General features: G+C 40.3%; 1 protein-coding gene across 3 annotated transcripts in view; it reads left to right on the forward strand.

The window, feature by feature from the left end:
• The window catches only part of SLC25A13 (solute carrier family 25 member 13), a 226,378-nt gene that overhangs the window by 98,463 nt on the left and 111,237 nt on the right, over positions 1–16,678 (forward strand). For all 3 annotated transcript variants that reach the window (XM_020869840.2, XM_070471249.1, XM_070471251.1), the window contains exon 5: positions 16,457–16,596. In XM_020869840.2, coding sequence (XP_020725499.2) covers positions 16,457–16,596 — 140 coding nt within the window. The remainder of the gene's footprint in view (positions 1–16,456; positions 16,597–16,678) is intronic.

The raw sequence follows: 16,678 nt of genomic DNA on the forward strand, positions 1-16,678 counted from the left end.
GAACGCTGGAGTGGGTTGCCATTCTCTTCTCCAAGGAATCTTCCTGACCCAGGGATTGAACCCAGGTCTCCTGCATTGCAGGCAGATTCTTTGCCATCTGAGCCACCAGGGAAGCCCATTTTGATGCCTACTGGATATCAAAGTGAGGAGGTCAGATAGGCACTTAGGTATGAGTGTGGAATTTGGGAGATAGAAATTTAGTAGTTATCGGCAAATAGGTGGTGTGTGAAGCCATTTAACTGAATAAGTGAGATAAAAGATTAAGACAGGGGTGTCTATTGAACGCTTACTATGTTGTGGGCCTGGAGCTGCAGCAATGACAAGACTGAAAAATCCTTCCATTCAGGCAGCTTACGTTTTAGGGGGAGAGACGCAGGAAACAAATAGACTATAAAGTATGATGTCAGCTTCTATCCATAAGGCGAAGCAGGCTCAGTGGGGAGGAGGGATGAAGGCGGGCCAGGCAGAGCTGGAAGAGTCTGTGTCCCAAAGTGACATGATATGAATTATGTGGCTCAGATAGTAAAGAATCTGCCTGCAATGCAGAAGACCTGGGTTTGATCCCCGACTGGGGAAGATTCCCCTGGAGAAGGAAATGGCAGCCCTCTCCAGTTTTCTTGCCTGGAGAATTCCATGGACAGAGGAGCCTGGTGGGCTGCAGTCCGTGGGGTCGCAGAGTCGGGCACACCTGAGCGACTTGGCTCACGTCTTGGGAAGAGGTAGAGCTGTGGGGTCTGGAGGGTCCGGTCACTTGGGAGATGCTGTGACAGTCCAGGCAGGGGCGATGGAAGCCCGGACTGGGTACCAGCGGGGCATTCCCGGGAACGAATCCTGCCTGACTCGGCTCCTGATTGGTTCCGGGTAAAAGGGGATCAGAGGAAAGGAAGAGGGGGGACCTGGGAGTAGCTGCTGAACTTGTTCCCCTGCGATGACTTGTGGTTTCACATAATCTCTTGAGAGAAGGGAAAGTGAAAGTCACTCAGTCGTGTCCGACTCTCTGCGACCCCATGGACTATACAGTCCATGGGATTCTCCAGGCCAGAAAACTAGAGTGGGTAGCCTTTCCCTTCTCCAGGGGATCTTCCCAACCCAGGGATCAAACCCAGGTCTCCCACATTGCAGGGGAGATTCTTTACCAGGTGAGTCGCCAGGGAAGCCCTGGTGAGAGAAGGGAAGTAACTGTCATTGTGATGTTGAAGTTTATCGATGACTTACTTCATACCGGCCCTGAGCTAAGTGCTTTACATGCAATTGACTATTGTAACCCTCACAACCTTGGAGGCCCGTACGATTATAATTCTCATTTTTCTGATGAGGAAATGGCCTTGGGGTGGTTGAGTAACTCGGCCGTGATCCTGGAGTTGCCTGTGGTGGAGCGCAGGTAGCAGCCAGCCTCATTCATTGTGCCACACCGCCTCCCGCTGGCGGTGGCCGGATTCTGTGAGGACCGCCTGCCTTTGTGATCCAGGTAGGCGCCTGTTCACCCTTCACTGCTTCAGTCTCTATCAGACACTAGAGGGATTTAATGCAGTTGTTTTGTTTGGTTTATTTTTGCGAAGAAGTAAAGAACAACAAGTAAACGCATTAATTAAAGGTTTACCAAACTGGAAAGTAATTATAAGAAGGTTCCTGGATTAGAGTTCTCAGTACACATAAAATTTCTTGGTTACAGACGTCCGAGTATTTTGTTGAAAGGCACTTGTGATGGGCCCTACCTTCCCAGGTGGCTTTGTCTTTTGATGTGAGCGGATTTTGAGTGGAGGGGGAATCATGGAGTTGTGGGAAGGGGAAGGGAGGTGGCCTTTGTGCAGACTGAGGATAGTAGAGATAGGCCCTTGATTGAAGTGTGGGTGCTGGGAGCCGGGGCCCCCATGTGATGGTGCATCCACCGTAGGCCTCTGAGCAGGAGGTTTTCTTTTGTTTGTTTAGGAGAGGCAGTTGGGCATCCTCCAGTGTTGCTGAGAGGACAGGGACAGAATCCGAGTGATGCTTGGAAAAGGTGGGCTTTGTTGTGCTGACTGGAGTGGGCAAAGCCAGAGGCAGGTGTGCCTGGGATCCTGGATTCCTGAAACAGAGAAGTGGATGACCGCTCCCACTGTGTGAGTGGAAGAACTGAAAGTCGGGGTTTGAAAGGGCTTACCCACCCTCTGAGCAAGTTGGTATAGGGTGGTTTTCCAAAGCTTTCATTTCCCCAGGTTTCTTATTTGTTGATGCTGGGAAAGCAAAGCGTTTTCATTATGAATTTTAACAAAGGTGTGTGTGTTTAGTGAAACTCTTAATCTGATATATTTAGTATACCTACCAGTGATCGCTTTTCTCATGATGCTAATTTAACATTGACTACCCTATTGATCAGTGTTTCTTAGTAGTTGTATCTGCAGTAGGCAAGAGTAATAGCCTAACTCAGTAGTAGTGGAAGACCTGAATCTTAACTCTGTCTAGCATAAGTCCCAACCTACCTTCTGAAAATTCGGAGTATGTTGTATACCAGAATACTTCCTTTAAGTTGAAATGTAACAATTTTATTGGCTTAATGCCACCACATCTTTCTTTTCCTTTGACTTTTTTTTCATTACTTGTAAACAAAATTTCATGAAATGTTTTATATGCAGTTTTGAAGTTTCCATTCTTAGTATGTGAACATAAGCACTCAGTTTCATTGTTGTGTTGGCGGTGTGTCTGTCCACAGCTCTTAATTGACCTTTAACAACGGGGATTCTCAACTCTCTAGTTTTAGATGAGTGTTAGAGTCCTTGAATGGACATAGTTGTTAGTGAACGTTTTGTCAAAATGAGCATTTGCTTTGAGCAAATCTCAAAGCAGTCAGTGATCTGCCAAACGGCTGGAACAATTTACTTTTGTAAAGAGGGACAGTTGAATGAGTAGACATATGTTAGTTAAGATGTTTCCAGCATCGCTGTTTAAAAACTTCAGTTATGAAATTGTCTTTGCCCTGAGCCACGCTGGGAGACTTGGCTGCCTTGCTGTTTCAGCTCTGTCAGTTAGCCTGGAATCCAAAAGAAACTAGACCAGTACTGATCTTTTATTGTAAACTGCAGTGGCCTCTTGGCCTTTAATCTTACCTATTGAGTGATAGTCTTAAGTTTGGTTACTTTAAAGTGGTATCTCCTGTTTACGTTACTGTTGTGTGAGACAGGATCCTCCGATTAGACAAATTTTTATTTTACGAAGGCTCTGAGAAGTCCTGCAGAGAAAAATAAATTAACTTTGTCCAACTATTTGAACAGAACCTACCATTCCTTTGTGTGTGAGACGTAAACAGAATCCACAGAACTAATGAAGCGACCTCTAACATCCTTCTCTAGTTAATTCTCTGACGTGTATGTTGGTATTTGGAGGGGCCCTTCCTGGGTTCACAGTTGGATTTGTGCAGGAACACCTGCTGTGATGAAGCTGAATTGGAATGCTGTGGGAAAATGGACAGGTTAGATGACATGAGGAATTATGTGGAAACAACCTGCTTCAGTCATTCTGATCCCAGTTGCAGAAAATGATGAGAGCAAAAAGCTCGCAAATAAGTTTTGAAGATAGACACTCAAATTTAATAATAGATGTGAAAAGCTAGTGGAATGCAGGTATTGGACTAGAAGAGGACTTTTGCCATAATTTTTTTGAAGCCCACTGTAGAGAAGGTTCATTTATATTACCTTTGTAAAGACACAGAACAATGACTGAGAGGGAAAATGGTTGAATCATAAGGGCCATTTTTTGAGCAAAGTTCACTGTTAATGTTAATTCTGATTTTGATATTTCACAAAAACATGTTATTTTGGTGAGAGGACATTATTACCCTGTAGTAGATTTTTATTTCATGTTTTAGGGAGGTCCGAAGTATATTTTCATATGCACATTCCGATAGAGAATGGAAATATTGAGTAAGAGCAGCGTGAATTTTAAGACTAAATAACCTCAACATTGCTGAGAACTGGTGTGCCTGGGGACAGAGTGGCTTGTCTGAGATCCTAGAGCCGTGCAGAAGCTGTTCCAGTTCACTGGGTCAAAAGTCCACTATTTGCGAAGAGCTAAATACGGATTTGCACGATTGACCATAATGGCTTCAATTTTGGAAGACAGTGGTATCAGAGAACACTTCCAGTTGGTGGGATAATTTGAGATTCGTCTATGCTCAGATGGCTAAAATATCGTGCTACTTTTGGTACTTCATCACCCCATTTTAAAAATAGGGAGTTGGGGGCAGGGAGGCCTGTCGAGAAGGTGAAGGAATGTCAATTGGAGAGTAAATCACAGTAACCACGTGAAGCCACCCAGTTAACTACTGCCTGAAGGGTAACTGTTCTTTAGAAGACGGTCAGTGCAGAGAGGCCAGATTGGGGGTTTCTGGTGTGTGTGTGTGCGTGCACATGTGTGTGTGCAAGATGAAGGAAGAGGAGAACTGGTGAACAGGAAAAAAGGTGTGGAAAACAGAAAGCTAGCGATAAATCCTAAAACTTAGAGTACTGGGGAAGATTTGACTCTTTTAAACTGTACTGCTCACTTAAAAATGGTAAACTTATACCATTATTCTTTCAGTATAAAGAGGAGATAAAAATACAGTTTTTCTAAATTGGAAAATTTGCTGTAATCTTGTTGCTAATGACTGATTTCTTCCAACACTTGGAAGGCAGTTTTTGCTCCGATAGGTTGATAAAGGAAACAAAATCAAGAACATATTGGAAGTTCTCAGAGAAAATTACAGTTTAGGTATATGTTGGGGGTGGATAGTTAGACATTTTAATTGAAATAAAACAGTTTTATACTAATAAGGGATCACTGTGGGTGTACATTTGTAGTACATCTGCTCTTGAGCATTTAAGTAGGGTTAAATGTATGTTAATGCTTTTGCAAGAAAATTATTTTTGATAACATCCGTCTAAGGAAACTGGCTTGGGAAATTGGTGTTTTAAACAATAAAGATATTATACTTGCATTTAAGGAAAGAATTAGGATTGTTTGCACTGCTTTAAAAATTTCAGAGTTGAGAGTTTTTTGGTGTGTTCCTCTCCAGTGGTAAGGAAGGTTAACAAGAATTAACACAGCAGATGAATCAACAGGAATTAATACAAGCTCACACATCTGGAGAGTGACTGCAGTCTGCTGTGTATACCTCCACACACCATTTTTAATGACCTACTTTTGATTTTATGGAAGACTGCTAATGATTTATTCTCTCCAACTGAAAATAACTTTTTCTTTCAGATAGGTTGGAAATATCTCAGTTGGCCTCTCTCACTGTTTGATTTAGATAGTGCCTATGGTGGAAGATTAGTGTCAAATGCTACATAGTTGCCAGCTCGGAACATTTTTCATTGTGAACCAGCACTCACTATGATGGCTTAAATAGTGTATTAATCTTGAGGATTAATAGAGCCATCACGTTTTAGAATGGGAAGGATTCTTATCAATAAGGCAGAGCACAGGCTCCCATTGTAGTAGTGGGGGTGTTCATCACAACTGTGGACTCCCTGGCACCATCGCAGATCTGCTGAATCAAAGTTTGTGGGCGTGGGACTTGGGAATGTGTTTTGAACAAGCTCTCCCAGGGAACGTGGTTCACCCTGAAGTTGAACAGTGGCTGGAGTCGTTTATGGCTTTATTTCGTGGACTTGGGGACAGGCACAGAGAGGGGAAGCTGACCGTTTTCATAGGAACTGCAACTTCGTCTTCTGACACTGACCGATGGATGATGATATTTTCTAGAATGCCCCGTGACCTCATATCAGGGTAGTCCCACCTATCTCTATGCACAGAATTGCAAGTTGTTGTTGTTGTTGTTGTTTTGGTCGTTTGTGGGGGGTTCTGAGCCCTTCATTTATTTATTTTTATTGTTTTTTTGGCCACACCCCAAGACGTGTGGGATCCTGGTTCCCCAAACACATATCTAACCTGTGCTCTCTTCATTGGAAGCTCAGAGTCTTAACCACTGGACCAACAGGGATGTCTTGCAAGAGGCTTAAATGAGCCCTAATTTCTACATGCATCAACACCGTATATGGCTTCAAAACTATATTCAGCTCAGCTCGTCTGTGTGTGTGTACACGAGTCTGTGTGTGTACACTTATTATTTAAAAGATACTTATTACCACTGTACCTGCATGTTCAGAATAATAATAATAATACAAAGTTTACAGGGGCTTATAGAGAACTCAGTTTAATGAGAAGAGTCGAGCATGTGACGTGCTTATTCTGTACTCACTGTTTTAATAGCACCCATTTTCCCCCAGAACTTCCTTGAACGAGTCTGAATTATAGCCAGAACACTTCTTTCCTCTTCAGACCCTTAACTGTGATTAATAGGAAAAGGCACTTGTCAAAAGGGTTGGAAATGGCAAACCTTGATACTGGTCCGTGTGGCAGTAGAGATAGGTCTGCATCCACTTTACTCCATTATGTTATTTAACTTCCGAATTCAACAATTTGTCTTTTGCTCTCTACTTAAAGAAGATGATGGCCGTATAAGCTGCTGTTAACCGTATCAGCAGGGTGGAATATTAAATCCCTTCAAGCGAAACCACAACTTTCTTTGAGGATTTAGCCACACAGTAGAAAAAGCACCCCAGTGAAGCTGTTGAGAAATAAAGGGCGCTGTTCGCAGCTCTCTTTGCCTCAGAGAGATGGATTACTTTTGGGTTTAACTGAAACATCCTTTTTGTGTTTATTGTATTAATGAAATTTTTAGGGTCCATGAGAGTGAGAGAGATTATGGTTCAGTGTTTGGAATAATGTAGCTTGATGAACCTTTTTTATTTTAATGGGAAACTCGTTTTCCTTGATTTGCAGCTTCAAAAAGTGAATCTTTTGGAAATGACAGTGCACTAATTTAGTTATACTGTATGGAAACAAAAATGTAGAAAGTTAGAATTTGCATAAGTGAAGACCTCGATGATTTCAGATTATAGTGTGGTAGTGGTGAAGGAATAAGAGGCCATAGAATTTGTAAAAACAAATTCAGTCTAACCACTTAATGGCATGTGCAAGTAATTTGCCAATTAAATATTTCTAGTATCTGAAAGATCTTCAAAGTAAAGAGTGGAGGTTCTTAATCTTTCTTAATTTCATACTTTCAGAAACATAATGGAAAATTACTTAGTTTTTGATCACTTTTCATTCAAAATTTTAATATGTGAGCTAAAAGAAAGATGAATTTTAAGTGTTTGAGGAAAATTATTGCTTTTTCAGAAATATATAAACTATGATATTTCCAATCACACTATGCCTGATTTTTTTTGTATCATTTGTAAATATTTGGTGCCCAGATAACAATCTTCATTATAATTAAGACTTTAGATTTTGAAACTTTACCATTTTAATGGTTACCTACTATGTTTAGAATATTGTACTGGGCACACTTAGCTACAAAGCAACCCTTGAGGTATTTTATTTTGTTTATACATTGAGAGAATGGAGTTAGAGAAAGTAATTTGCCTAATATCACTCATTAGTGAGAAGCAGATTTGAAGGCTCCAGGTTTTTAAAAACAGCTTTTTTTTTTTTTTTTTGAGATATAATGCACCCATTTAAAGTGTATTATTCTGTGTTTTTTAGTCTATACACATATTTGTGCAGCCGTAAGTTTTAGAATATCTTCATCACCCCAACAAGAAACACTGCTCCTTAGCAATCTTCACACCCCATCCTGGACATTGCATATAAATGGAGTCATACATGTGGTCTTTTATGACTGGTTTTTATGTTTTCAAGGTTCATCATGTTGTAGCTTGGAATAGAACTGTTTTCCTTTTTATTTATCACACTGTTGCTGGATATACCACATTTTCTTCATCCATCTTTCAGTTATGAATATTCTGGTTGTTTCCGCTTTCTGACAGTTGTGAATAGTGCTGCTTTGGACACTGTGTACAGGTTTTTATGTGCACATGTGTCTTCACTACTCTTGGGTATATACCTAGGGGTGCAGTTGCTGGGTCACTTAGTAGTTAGTTGCTCAGTCGTGTCTGACTCTTTGTGACCCCTGGACTGTAGCCCACCAGGCTCCTCTGTCCATGGGATTTCCCGGGCCAGAATACTGGAGTGGGCAGCCCTTTCCTTTTCCAGGGGATCTTCCCAGTCCAGGGATTGAACCTGGGTCTCCTGTGTTGCGGGCAGATTCTTTCACCGTCTGAGCCATCTGGGTCACTTGGTTATTGTGTTTACCTTTCTGAAGGACTGCCAAACTCTTTCCTGAAGTAACTGTGCCATTTTGCATTCCCACTAGCAATGTGTGTTGATTTCAGGTTTCTTTACGTCTTCACTGACACTTGCTACTTGTGGGGGTGAAGTGGTATCTACTTGTGATGGTGGTTTGGTTGTTTAGTCACTAAGTTATGTCCGACTCTTGTGATCCCATGGACTGTAGCTAGCCAGGCTCCTCTGTCCATGGGATTCTGCAGGCAAGGATACTGGAGTGGGTTGCCATTCCCTTCTCCAATCTCATTGTGAGATCTCATTTTATTTGTATTTCCTTAATGGCTAATGATGTTGAACATCTTGTCATGTGCTTATTTGTGCTTATATGTGCTTACATGGCCATTTGTCTTTGGAAAAATGTCTACTCAAATCCTCTGCCCACTTTAAAAATTGGATGAATCGTTTTTTTATTATTTGAGTTGCAAGAGTTCTTTATGTTATTCCAGAGTTCTTTATCAGATACATGATTTGCAAAATTTTTCTCCCATTCTGTATTCTGTTTTTTCACTTTGTTGTTGGTATCCTTTGAAGTAGAAAAGTTTTAAATTTTGAAGAAGTCCAATTTATATTTTACTGTCTTTTGTTGCTTGTGTTTTTAATCTTGTATCTAAGAAACTGTTTTCTAATACTGAGTCACAAAGATTTATGCCTGTGTTTTCCTTTAAGAGCTTCACAGTTTTAGCTTTATGTTTAGGTCTTTGGGCTTCCCATGTGGTGCTAGTGGTAAAGAACCTGACTGCCGATGCAGGAGACATAAGAGATGCTGGTTTGATCCCTGGGTTGGGAAGATCCCCTGGAGAAGGGAATGGCAACCCACTCCATTATTCTTGCTTGGAGAATTCCATGGACAGAGGAGTCTGACTGGCTACACTCCATAGGGTTGCAGAGAGTCGGACATTACTGAAGTGACTTAGCATGCATGCATTTAGGTCTTTGCTCCATTTTTGAGTTAGTTTTTATATATGATGTGAGGTAGGTTCCACCTTCTTTTGCATGTGGATATCCAGTTGTCTTGGCAGCTTTTGTTGAAAAGACAGATCTTCCCCTATTGAATTGTCACCCTTGTTGGAAATTAATTGACCATAAATGTAAGGGTTTATTTCTTGACTCTCAATTGTATTCCATTTGTCTTACATTCTAAGTCACTTCAGTTGTGTCCAGCTCTTCACGACCCCATGGGCCCACCAGGTTCCTCTGTCCATGAGATTCTCCAGATGAGAATACTGGAGTGAGTTGCCAATTCCTTCTCCAATTTGTCTTATATGTTTATCTTTATGCCAGTACCACATAGTCTTGATTACAGTAGTTTTGAGGTAAATTTGAAATACAACTTTATTCTTCTTTCTTGAGATTGTTTTGGTTATTCTGGGCCCCTTAAATTTCTATGTGAATTTTAGGATTTGCTTGTCAGTTTCTAGAAAGACAGTAGCTGGAATTTTGATAAGGGTTCCACTTAATCTATCACTTTGGGGAGTACTATCATCTGAAGAGTATTAAGTCCTCCTATCTGTGAATATAGACTGTCTTTCCATTTATTTAGGTCTTTCATTTCTTTCAACTGTGTTTTATAGCTTTTAGAGTAGAGGTTTTGCATGTCTTTTGTTAATTTTTTTCCTAAGTATTTTATTCCTATTAAGGCTATTGTAAATTGAATTGTTTTCTTAATTTCTTTTTGGGGTTGCTTACTTCCAATGCATAGAAGTACATTTGATTTTTGTACATTGATCTTGTATCCTTCAACATTGCTGGGCTTATTAGTTCAAATAGTATTTTAGTGGATTCCTTAGGACCTTGAATATAAGGTCATGTCATCTATGACCCAGCTTTTAAAAATAACTTTTTTTTTTTTTTTTTACTACAAATCATACTGTGTATCCTGAGAAACTTACTGAGGGGAATCAGTTGAGTTTTTGAGATTATATTTAGGAAAGAAGTGATTATCAGTTTGTAATTGTCTTTTTATGATCTTAAAAAAAAATTGCAGCAGACTTTTAGGCTAGAAACATTTGTGTTGGAAGCAAAGTCCCCCAAAATAAACTCAAAGACTCTTTGAGCTTATTTGGTAAAGTCTTGCTTTAAATAATATCATCATTATTTGGTGATATTATGGGAACTCTAGACCTTCCAAACATAGTTTGTTTGGCCCATATTGCAATAACAATGATTATACTTTAAGAGATAAGGATTCTAATTTGTTTTTACTTTCAGAAGGAGTGACTGAGCTGAGAAAACTATGACTTTAAATATCCAAAATATATATCTAGTATTTAGATATTTATATTTCAATTCTAATTCACTTCAGTTCTAATTTCATTTATATTTCACTTCTAATTCAGTTTTGCTTCTTTGCCTATATGGCCTCATCCTGGGGGATAAGATTTTTAACACCTTGTACTTTGGGGAGATACCATCTAATTTTGTTAAGTTAGTAATGAATCTGCCAAGTGATGCTTATTTGAAAGCCATTAGCTGGTGTGTTATGAATTACAGTCATTTGTATGTATGTATTTATGCATTTATTTCACTGAACCAAATAAGAAACCAAAAAGCATAAAACATTTTCCCGTTTCCTTTCCAGGACTACAAGTTAGGATGTTAGGTTTAGAAAGCTCAAATGGTAAAGGTTTAGTGATAGGAATGGTCCTAAGATGGCCTGCTAGAGTCTTTCATGGTAAAGCTCATGGAATTTTCTGTGAAAGCAAGAGTACAGAGCACAATTTGAAAATCATTTTGGTTTTTAGTTTCTCATTTTCCAGCTATGTGATGGAAAGGGTACCATTACCTCTCAATGCCGCATCAAGGCATGGGGAGATTTTAATCAAATGTTAAATGAAAAAGTGATTTGGGTCTCCTAAAAGGAGAAAAGAATATTAACCAGGGGTGATATTACAGTGTCTTCCAAAGTGAGAAAGGAATTTCAGAACTCAATGTGACTCTTGGGCTTATCAGTATTCCTATTCACAAATGTGCAGGAAAATGTCAAGGCCAAGAAAACCAATACCCCAGAGTGACTTATTGGAACAGGGTGAAGAGTTCAAATACTTAGGTATCTATAAAATATTTTCAGAGAAAAAGTGTGAGTTTTCCTAACTGACAAGATTTAATACTTTAATTTCTAAAGAGTTGATTAGCCTTGAAAATGACTACAGAAACCTTGCTACTTTTCCTTTGTCAACAGTCCTTCTTCCCTCTTGCACGTATCATTTGATTTGTTTAACTAGAGTTTGGTAGTCTTGTGATTTTTTAGTATACCAACCTCTGTTAGGTAAGTTTGGAGAGTGAAAAGGAAATTTTGTAGAGATTGTACCAAATAATAAAAAACTCCAGGTCTTTTTTCTTTTTTTCCTGCAGAATTCCTTGACCAACTGTTCTTCCCATAGCGACCTTTTCTTCACCACAAATGTTGCGTCAGGTTCTTAGGATTCGAAAAATAACACCTGCTGCTGGCAAGTGATGCCAGCATCTGTTAAGTGCCTCGACCAGGATCTGTCCTGTCTGAAGGACAGCAGGTGGCTTTGATCCCCAGTGTTCCGATTGGATCCTTAATTCACCTCAGAAGAAAGGAACCCTTCATGCTGTTGCTTTTTACTGAAACACTGTCTCACAGATTCATCTGAATGAATCCTCCACAACTTTCAGGACCCAGATCGGGTTTTATCTTCTCCAGGAAGCCTTTTCTCTCCCCCTTTGTAGAATCATCCATCCTTAAACCTGTGCTTCCTTGCTGTGAGAAGCCCTGGCCCTTCAGCCCTTGATCCAGCATGGTGTTTGGATGTGTTGTTTCGTTATTTCTCGTGGATTGGACTTGGAGCCAGCACTGTCTTCTCCAGCTCTTCTTCCCGCAGGAAGTACAGTGCTCCCACCTGGGTGGGCGGGCTGATGGCTGGCATTCTTAAAGTGGCCAGCATGTTAGAACAGATGAGAACTGAAGGTGGACTCCATGCTCAGGGCGTGTAGTCAGGACACTGTCCAGCTCCAGGCAACACCGGCCACACAGGCCAGGATGTGAATGTTGTTTGCCGGGTTGTACGACCTGCCTGTCCCCTGGGTCTCCAAGTGGTTGGTGTGTATGCTTACTGCCTTATATTAGCTCTTCTAGAAACTCTTTCTTGCCTCCTTCCTTTCATATCTTTGGTCTATTTCAATCCGGAGTTTTAAACCCTTCTATAACCCATTAGGACAATGTTTTTCAAAATGAGGTTCTGGACCCTTAAATTAGAAAATCATGGTGATGGTTTAGTCACTAAGTTGTGTCTGACTCTGCAACCCCAGGGACTATAGCCCGCCAGGCTTCTCTGTCCATGGAATTTCCCAGGCAAGAATACTGGGTTGCCATTTCCTTCTCCAGGGGACCTTCCTGACCCAGGTATCAAACCCAGGGTCTGTATTGTAGGCAGATTCTTTACTGCTGAGCTACTAGGGAAGTCCTAGAAAAATGTAGGATGTTGATTATAATGCAGCTTCTTTAGTGCACTTGTATCAGCCTAGACAAGGGGCTGAAGACTTCCATAAGCAAGATTGACAATTCTTATGTGTGTGTGTGGGGGGGGGGGCGGTCAATCCCTAAGTCATGTCCAACTTATTATGACCCCATAGACTACAGCCCACCAGGCTCCTCTGTCCATAGGCTTATCCAGGCAAGAATACTGGAGTGGGTTGCCATTTCCTTCTGTAGCAGATTTTTCTAGACCAGGGATTGAAACCACATCTCCTGCATTGGCAGGCAGATTCACTGAGCCACCAGGGAAGCCCAGTTAACGATCCTTATGCACTTCACTAAAATCTTAGGAAATGATTGATGAAGTGACTTCAGTAGGGTAGAAACTGAAGTGCCTCAAAAGGTTAATACTGTCCTCAACCTGTTACACTGTTTTAACCCTTTTCTTCTTCAGTTAAATTCAGCCAGAACTTAGTGAGTATTTATTTGCTCTATGCCTACCATTGTGCAGGCATGGGGTAGAACCAGATGGGAAAAATATAGCTTTTGTTAATAATCTATGTAGAAAGGTGCTAATAATCTATGTAGAAAGAAAAGATACATGACAAAGGTATATTCACACAGACCTAACTGCATACTTATGCATACTCTATAGACCTATCTTTTTGAAAACACATCAGTAGTTCAGATATGTAGGATAGACATTTTGTAGAGATAACATGTCCCAGAGATCACATGTAGCTCTAAACTTCAGAGGGATGAGATTTCAATTCTTCAGGCAGACATTTGCATAAGTGAGACAGACTCCGACAGAATATTGGAGAAAGCTCTGTACTTGGGGTTCAAAGTTCACAGTTTTGAATTCAAGTCAGAACTCTAGTAAGTAGTAGAGGATAGTTCCTTATAGGAAAAATAAGATTGTTGATTAGAGTGAGATGCATTTTATTTATTTATTTTTTAATTGAAGGATAATTGCTTTACAGAATTTTGTTTTCTGTCAAGCATCAACATGAATCAGCCGTAGGTGCACATGTGTATGGAGAGAGGAACATGGAAACTTCACATTGCCATATGTAAAATAGACAGCCGATGGGAATTTGCTGTAAGTCTCAGGGAACTCAAATAGGGGTTCTGTATCAACCTAGAGGGTTGGGTGGAGAGGGAGATGGGAGGGCGGCTCAAAGGGGAGGAGACATAGGAGATGCATTTTAAACTCATTTACTAGGTTTTGAGTAACCTAAATTTATTATATTTTATACTTCTATAGTATATGGAAAATTCTGAAAAAGATGGTAATACCAGACCACCTGACCTGCCTCTTGAGAAACCTGTATGCAGGTCAGGAAGCAACAGTTAGAACTGGACACGGAACAACAGACTGGTTCCAAATAGGAAAAGGAGTACATCAAGGATGTATATTGTCACCCTGCTTATTTAACTTATATACAGAGTACATCATGAAAAACGCTGGGCTGTAAGAAGCACAAGCTGGAATCAATGCCGGGAGAAATATCAGTAACCTCAGATATGCAGATGACACCACCCTTATGGCAGAGAGTGAAGAGGAACTAAAAAGCCTCTTGATGAAAGTGAAAGAGGAGAGTGAACAAGTTGGCTTAAAGCTCAACATTCAGAAAACTAAGATCATGGCATCTGATCCCATCACTTCATGGGAAATAGATGGAGAAACAGTGTCAGACTTTATTTTGGGGGGCTCCAAAGTCACTGCAGATGGTGATTAGAGCCATGAAATTAAAAGATGCTTACTCCTTGGAAGGAAAGTTAGGACCAACCTAGACAGCATATTAAAAAGCAGACATTACTTTGCCAACAAAGGTCCATCTAGTCAAGGCTGTGGTTTTCCAGTAGTCCTGTATGGATGTGAGGGTTGGACTATGAAGAAAGCTGAGCAGCTTAGCATTTAATTTGCATATGTTTAACCTGAAACACATTTTTGCTACATTTAACTGATTTGACTATCCAGCTGATACACCCTTTTTATAAGATGCCTACTTTTGTAAATGTCTCTCATCTTGCTAGTGCTGGCAGGAGATATGGAGGGTAATTTTCCTCATCACTGCCAGGGAAGTTCCTGTTGCTCACTTGATGGACAGGGAAGCCTGGCGTGCTGCAGTCCATGGGGTCGCAAAGAGTCAGACATGACCAAGAAACTGAACTGACTGAATGGAGGATCTTCCCCGACAAGGGGTCATACCCATGTCTCTGCGTTTGCAGGCAGATTCTTTACTACTGAGCCACCGGTGGCTCAATTCTTAAATCTCAATTCTAGTTTCACTTCATTTTCTTATGTCTTGGCGCTCTCTCTTTTTTTTTTTCCTTCCTAAAGTAGAGAAACGGAATACATGCAAAGAAATTGAGGGTTACACTTAAAAAGTTTTTATTTTATTGTCCTCATCAGGGCCAGCCTGAGGTTTTCTGCCATCTTTTATAAAATTTATGCCCAGCATAATTCTGATTTTTACTGCCGCCTCCATGCAAATACACACCCAATCTTATGCTGATGGCAGCACTACTGTTTCTTCATGGCAAGACTTAAAAACTCTCTGGAAACTTTAAAAGCATGGAATAAAAACTTGTGGGTGTAAGGGGGGTGGGAAGTAGGAAATTTGGGGGAATCAGTGGAAATACATGCCAAAGTTTTTGGCACCCTTTAGAGAACTAAAGAATTTACTTCGTTTTTTTCTTTTTTAAAATAGTTGCAAAGGGGGAAAAAAAACAAGGTTGCAGGCACAGTTTGCAATAAAAGTGAGCAGGTTTGGTAGATGTATTTAAAGATGTGAAGGCCAGGACAAATCCAGTTACGTTGTTTGTGTCCCTGTGCCCTCCAAGCATACACTCTTGTTGGAAGGCGGGGAGGCTCGTAAATAAAAACAGGAAGCTTTAGAAAAGGTGGGTTTTTTGGTATCATTTTTCTGTTCTCTGCCAGTCTTCTCACAATTTTGTCTTTAAGTTTTTTTATTTATACGTGTTTGTTGCTCACTTTTGTCTCACTTTTTGCTACCCCATGGATTGTAGCCTGCCAGGCTCTTCTGTCCATGGAATTCTCCAGGCAAAAATATTGGAGTAGGCTGCCATTTCCTTCTCCTGACCCAGGGATTGAACCTGGGTCTCCTGCATTGCAAGCAGATTTTTTACAGTCTGAGCTACTGGGAAAACCCCATAGTAGAGGCTAAGAAGAAGGGGGAGAATCAGTATGTGTCAAGCCAGAGAGTTAGGATAAAGGTAAAGGATTGGACTGTTGGCTCTTTTTTCCCATTGCCTTTAAGTGTGGCCTGATGAACAGTGGAACGTTTTAAAACTCTTCAAGTCTTAGTGCTGTTGAATATATGCTTGAAGGTTTATATCTGATTTCTAAGTCCTCAAAAACATTTTAACAGCTTGATAAGGAGGGCTATATTTAAGAGTTGTACCATGTTCTCAGTGTTTCTTTGTGACTATGTGTGCTTCCTGCCATGGAAGACTGATTTATATTTTCTGTGCCTAGAAAATAATAATTGTTGAAACAAAACAGATGATGATACAACATTTAGCTTATTAATGCTGGCCCGCTGCTGCCTTTAGGCCTTTTTGTGTTTGTGTGACGTCTTGATTTTTTCTGTTTTATTGGATGGGATTGTTTACTTCCACTTTGTTAGACTCCTACATCTGTTTTTGCCATGACTTTAAAATCTGTGTTTTTGAAGCGGAGTTACTTTTTTATGAAGAACGTAGCAGTATGCATTTGATAACAGGTTTTAGAAGGTAGTACCTGATTTGCTTTGTTTTAATCAACCTTTCTTTTTCTCTCTTCAGAGGATGTTAAGCAAGTTTTTGGACAGACCACAATTCATCAACATATTCCATTTAACTGGGATTCAGAATTTGTGCAACTACACTTTGGGAAAGAAAGAAAAAGACACCTGACCTATGCAGAGTTCACTCAGTTTTTACTGGTGAGTCTAGCTCTTGCAAAAATTTAAAAAGAGTGAATGAATAAATAAAACTAGGATCCCAATCCAAATTTGCTAACCCTGG

The sequence above is a fragment of the Odocoileus virginianus genome, chromosome 1 (assembly GCF_023699985.2).
Source record: "Odocoileus virginianus isolate 20LAN1187 ecotype Illinois chromosome 1, Ovbor_1.2, whole genome shotgun sequence".
NCBI lineage: Eukaryota > Metazoa > Chordata > Mammalia > Artiodactyla > Cervidae > Odocoileus > Odocoileus virginianus.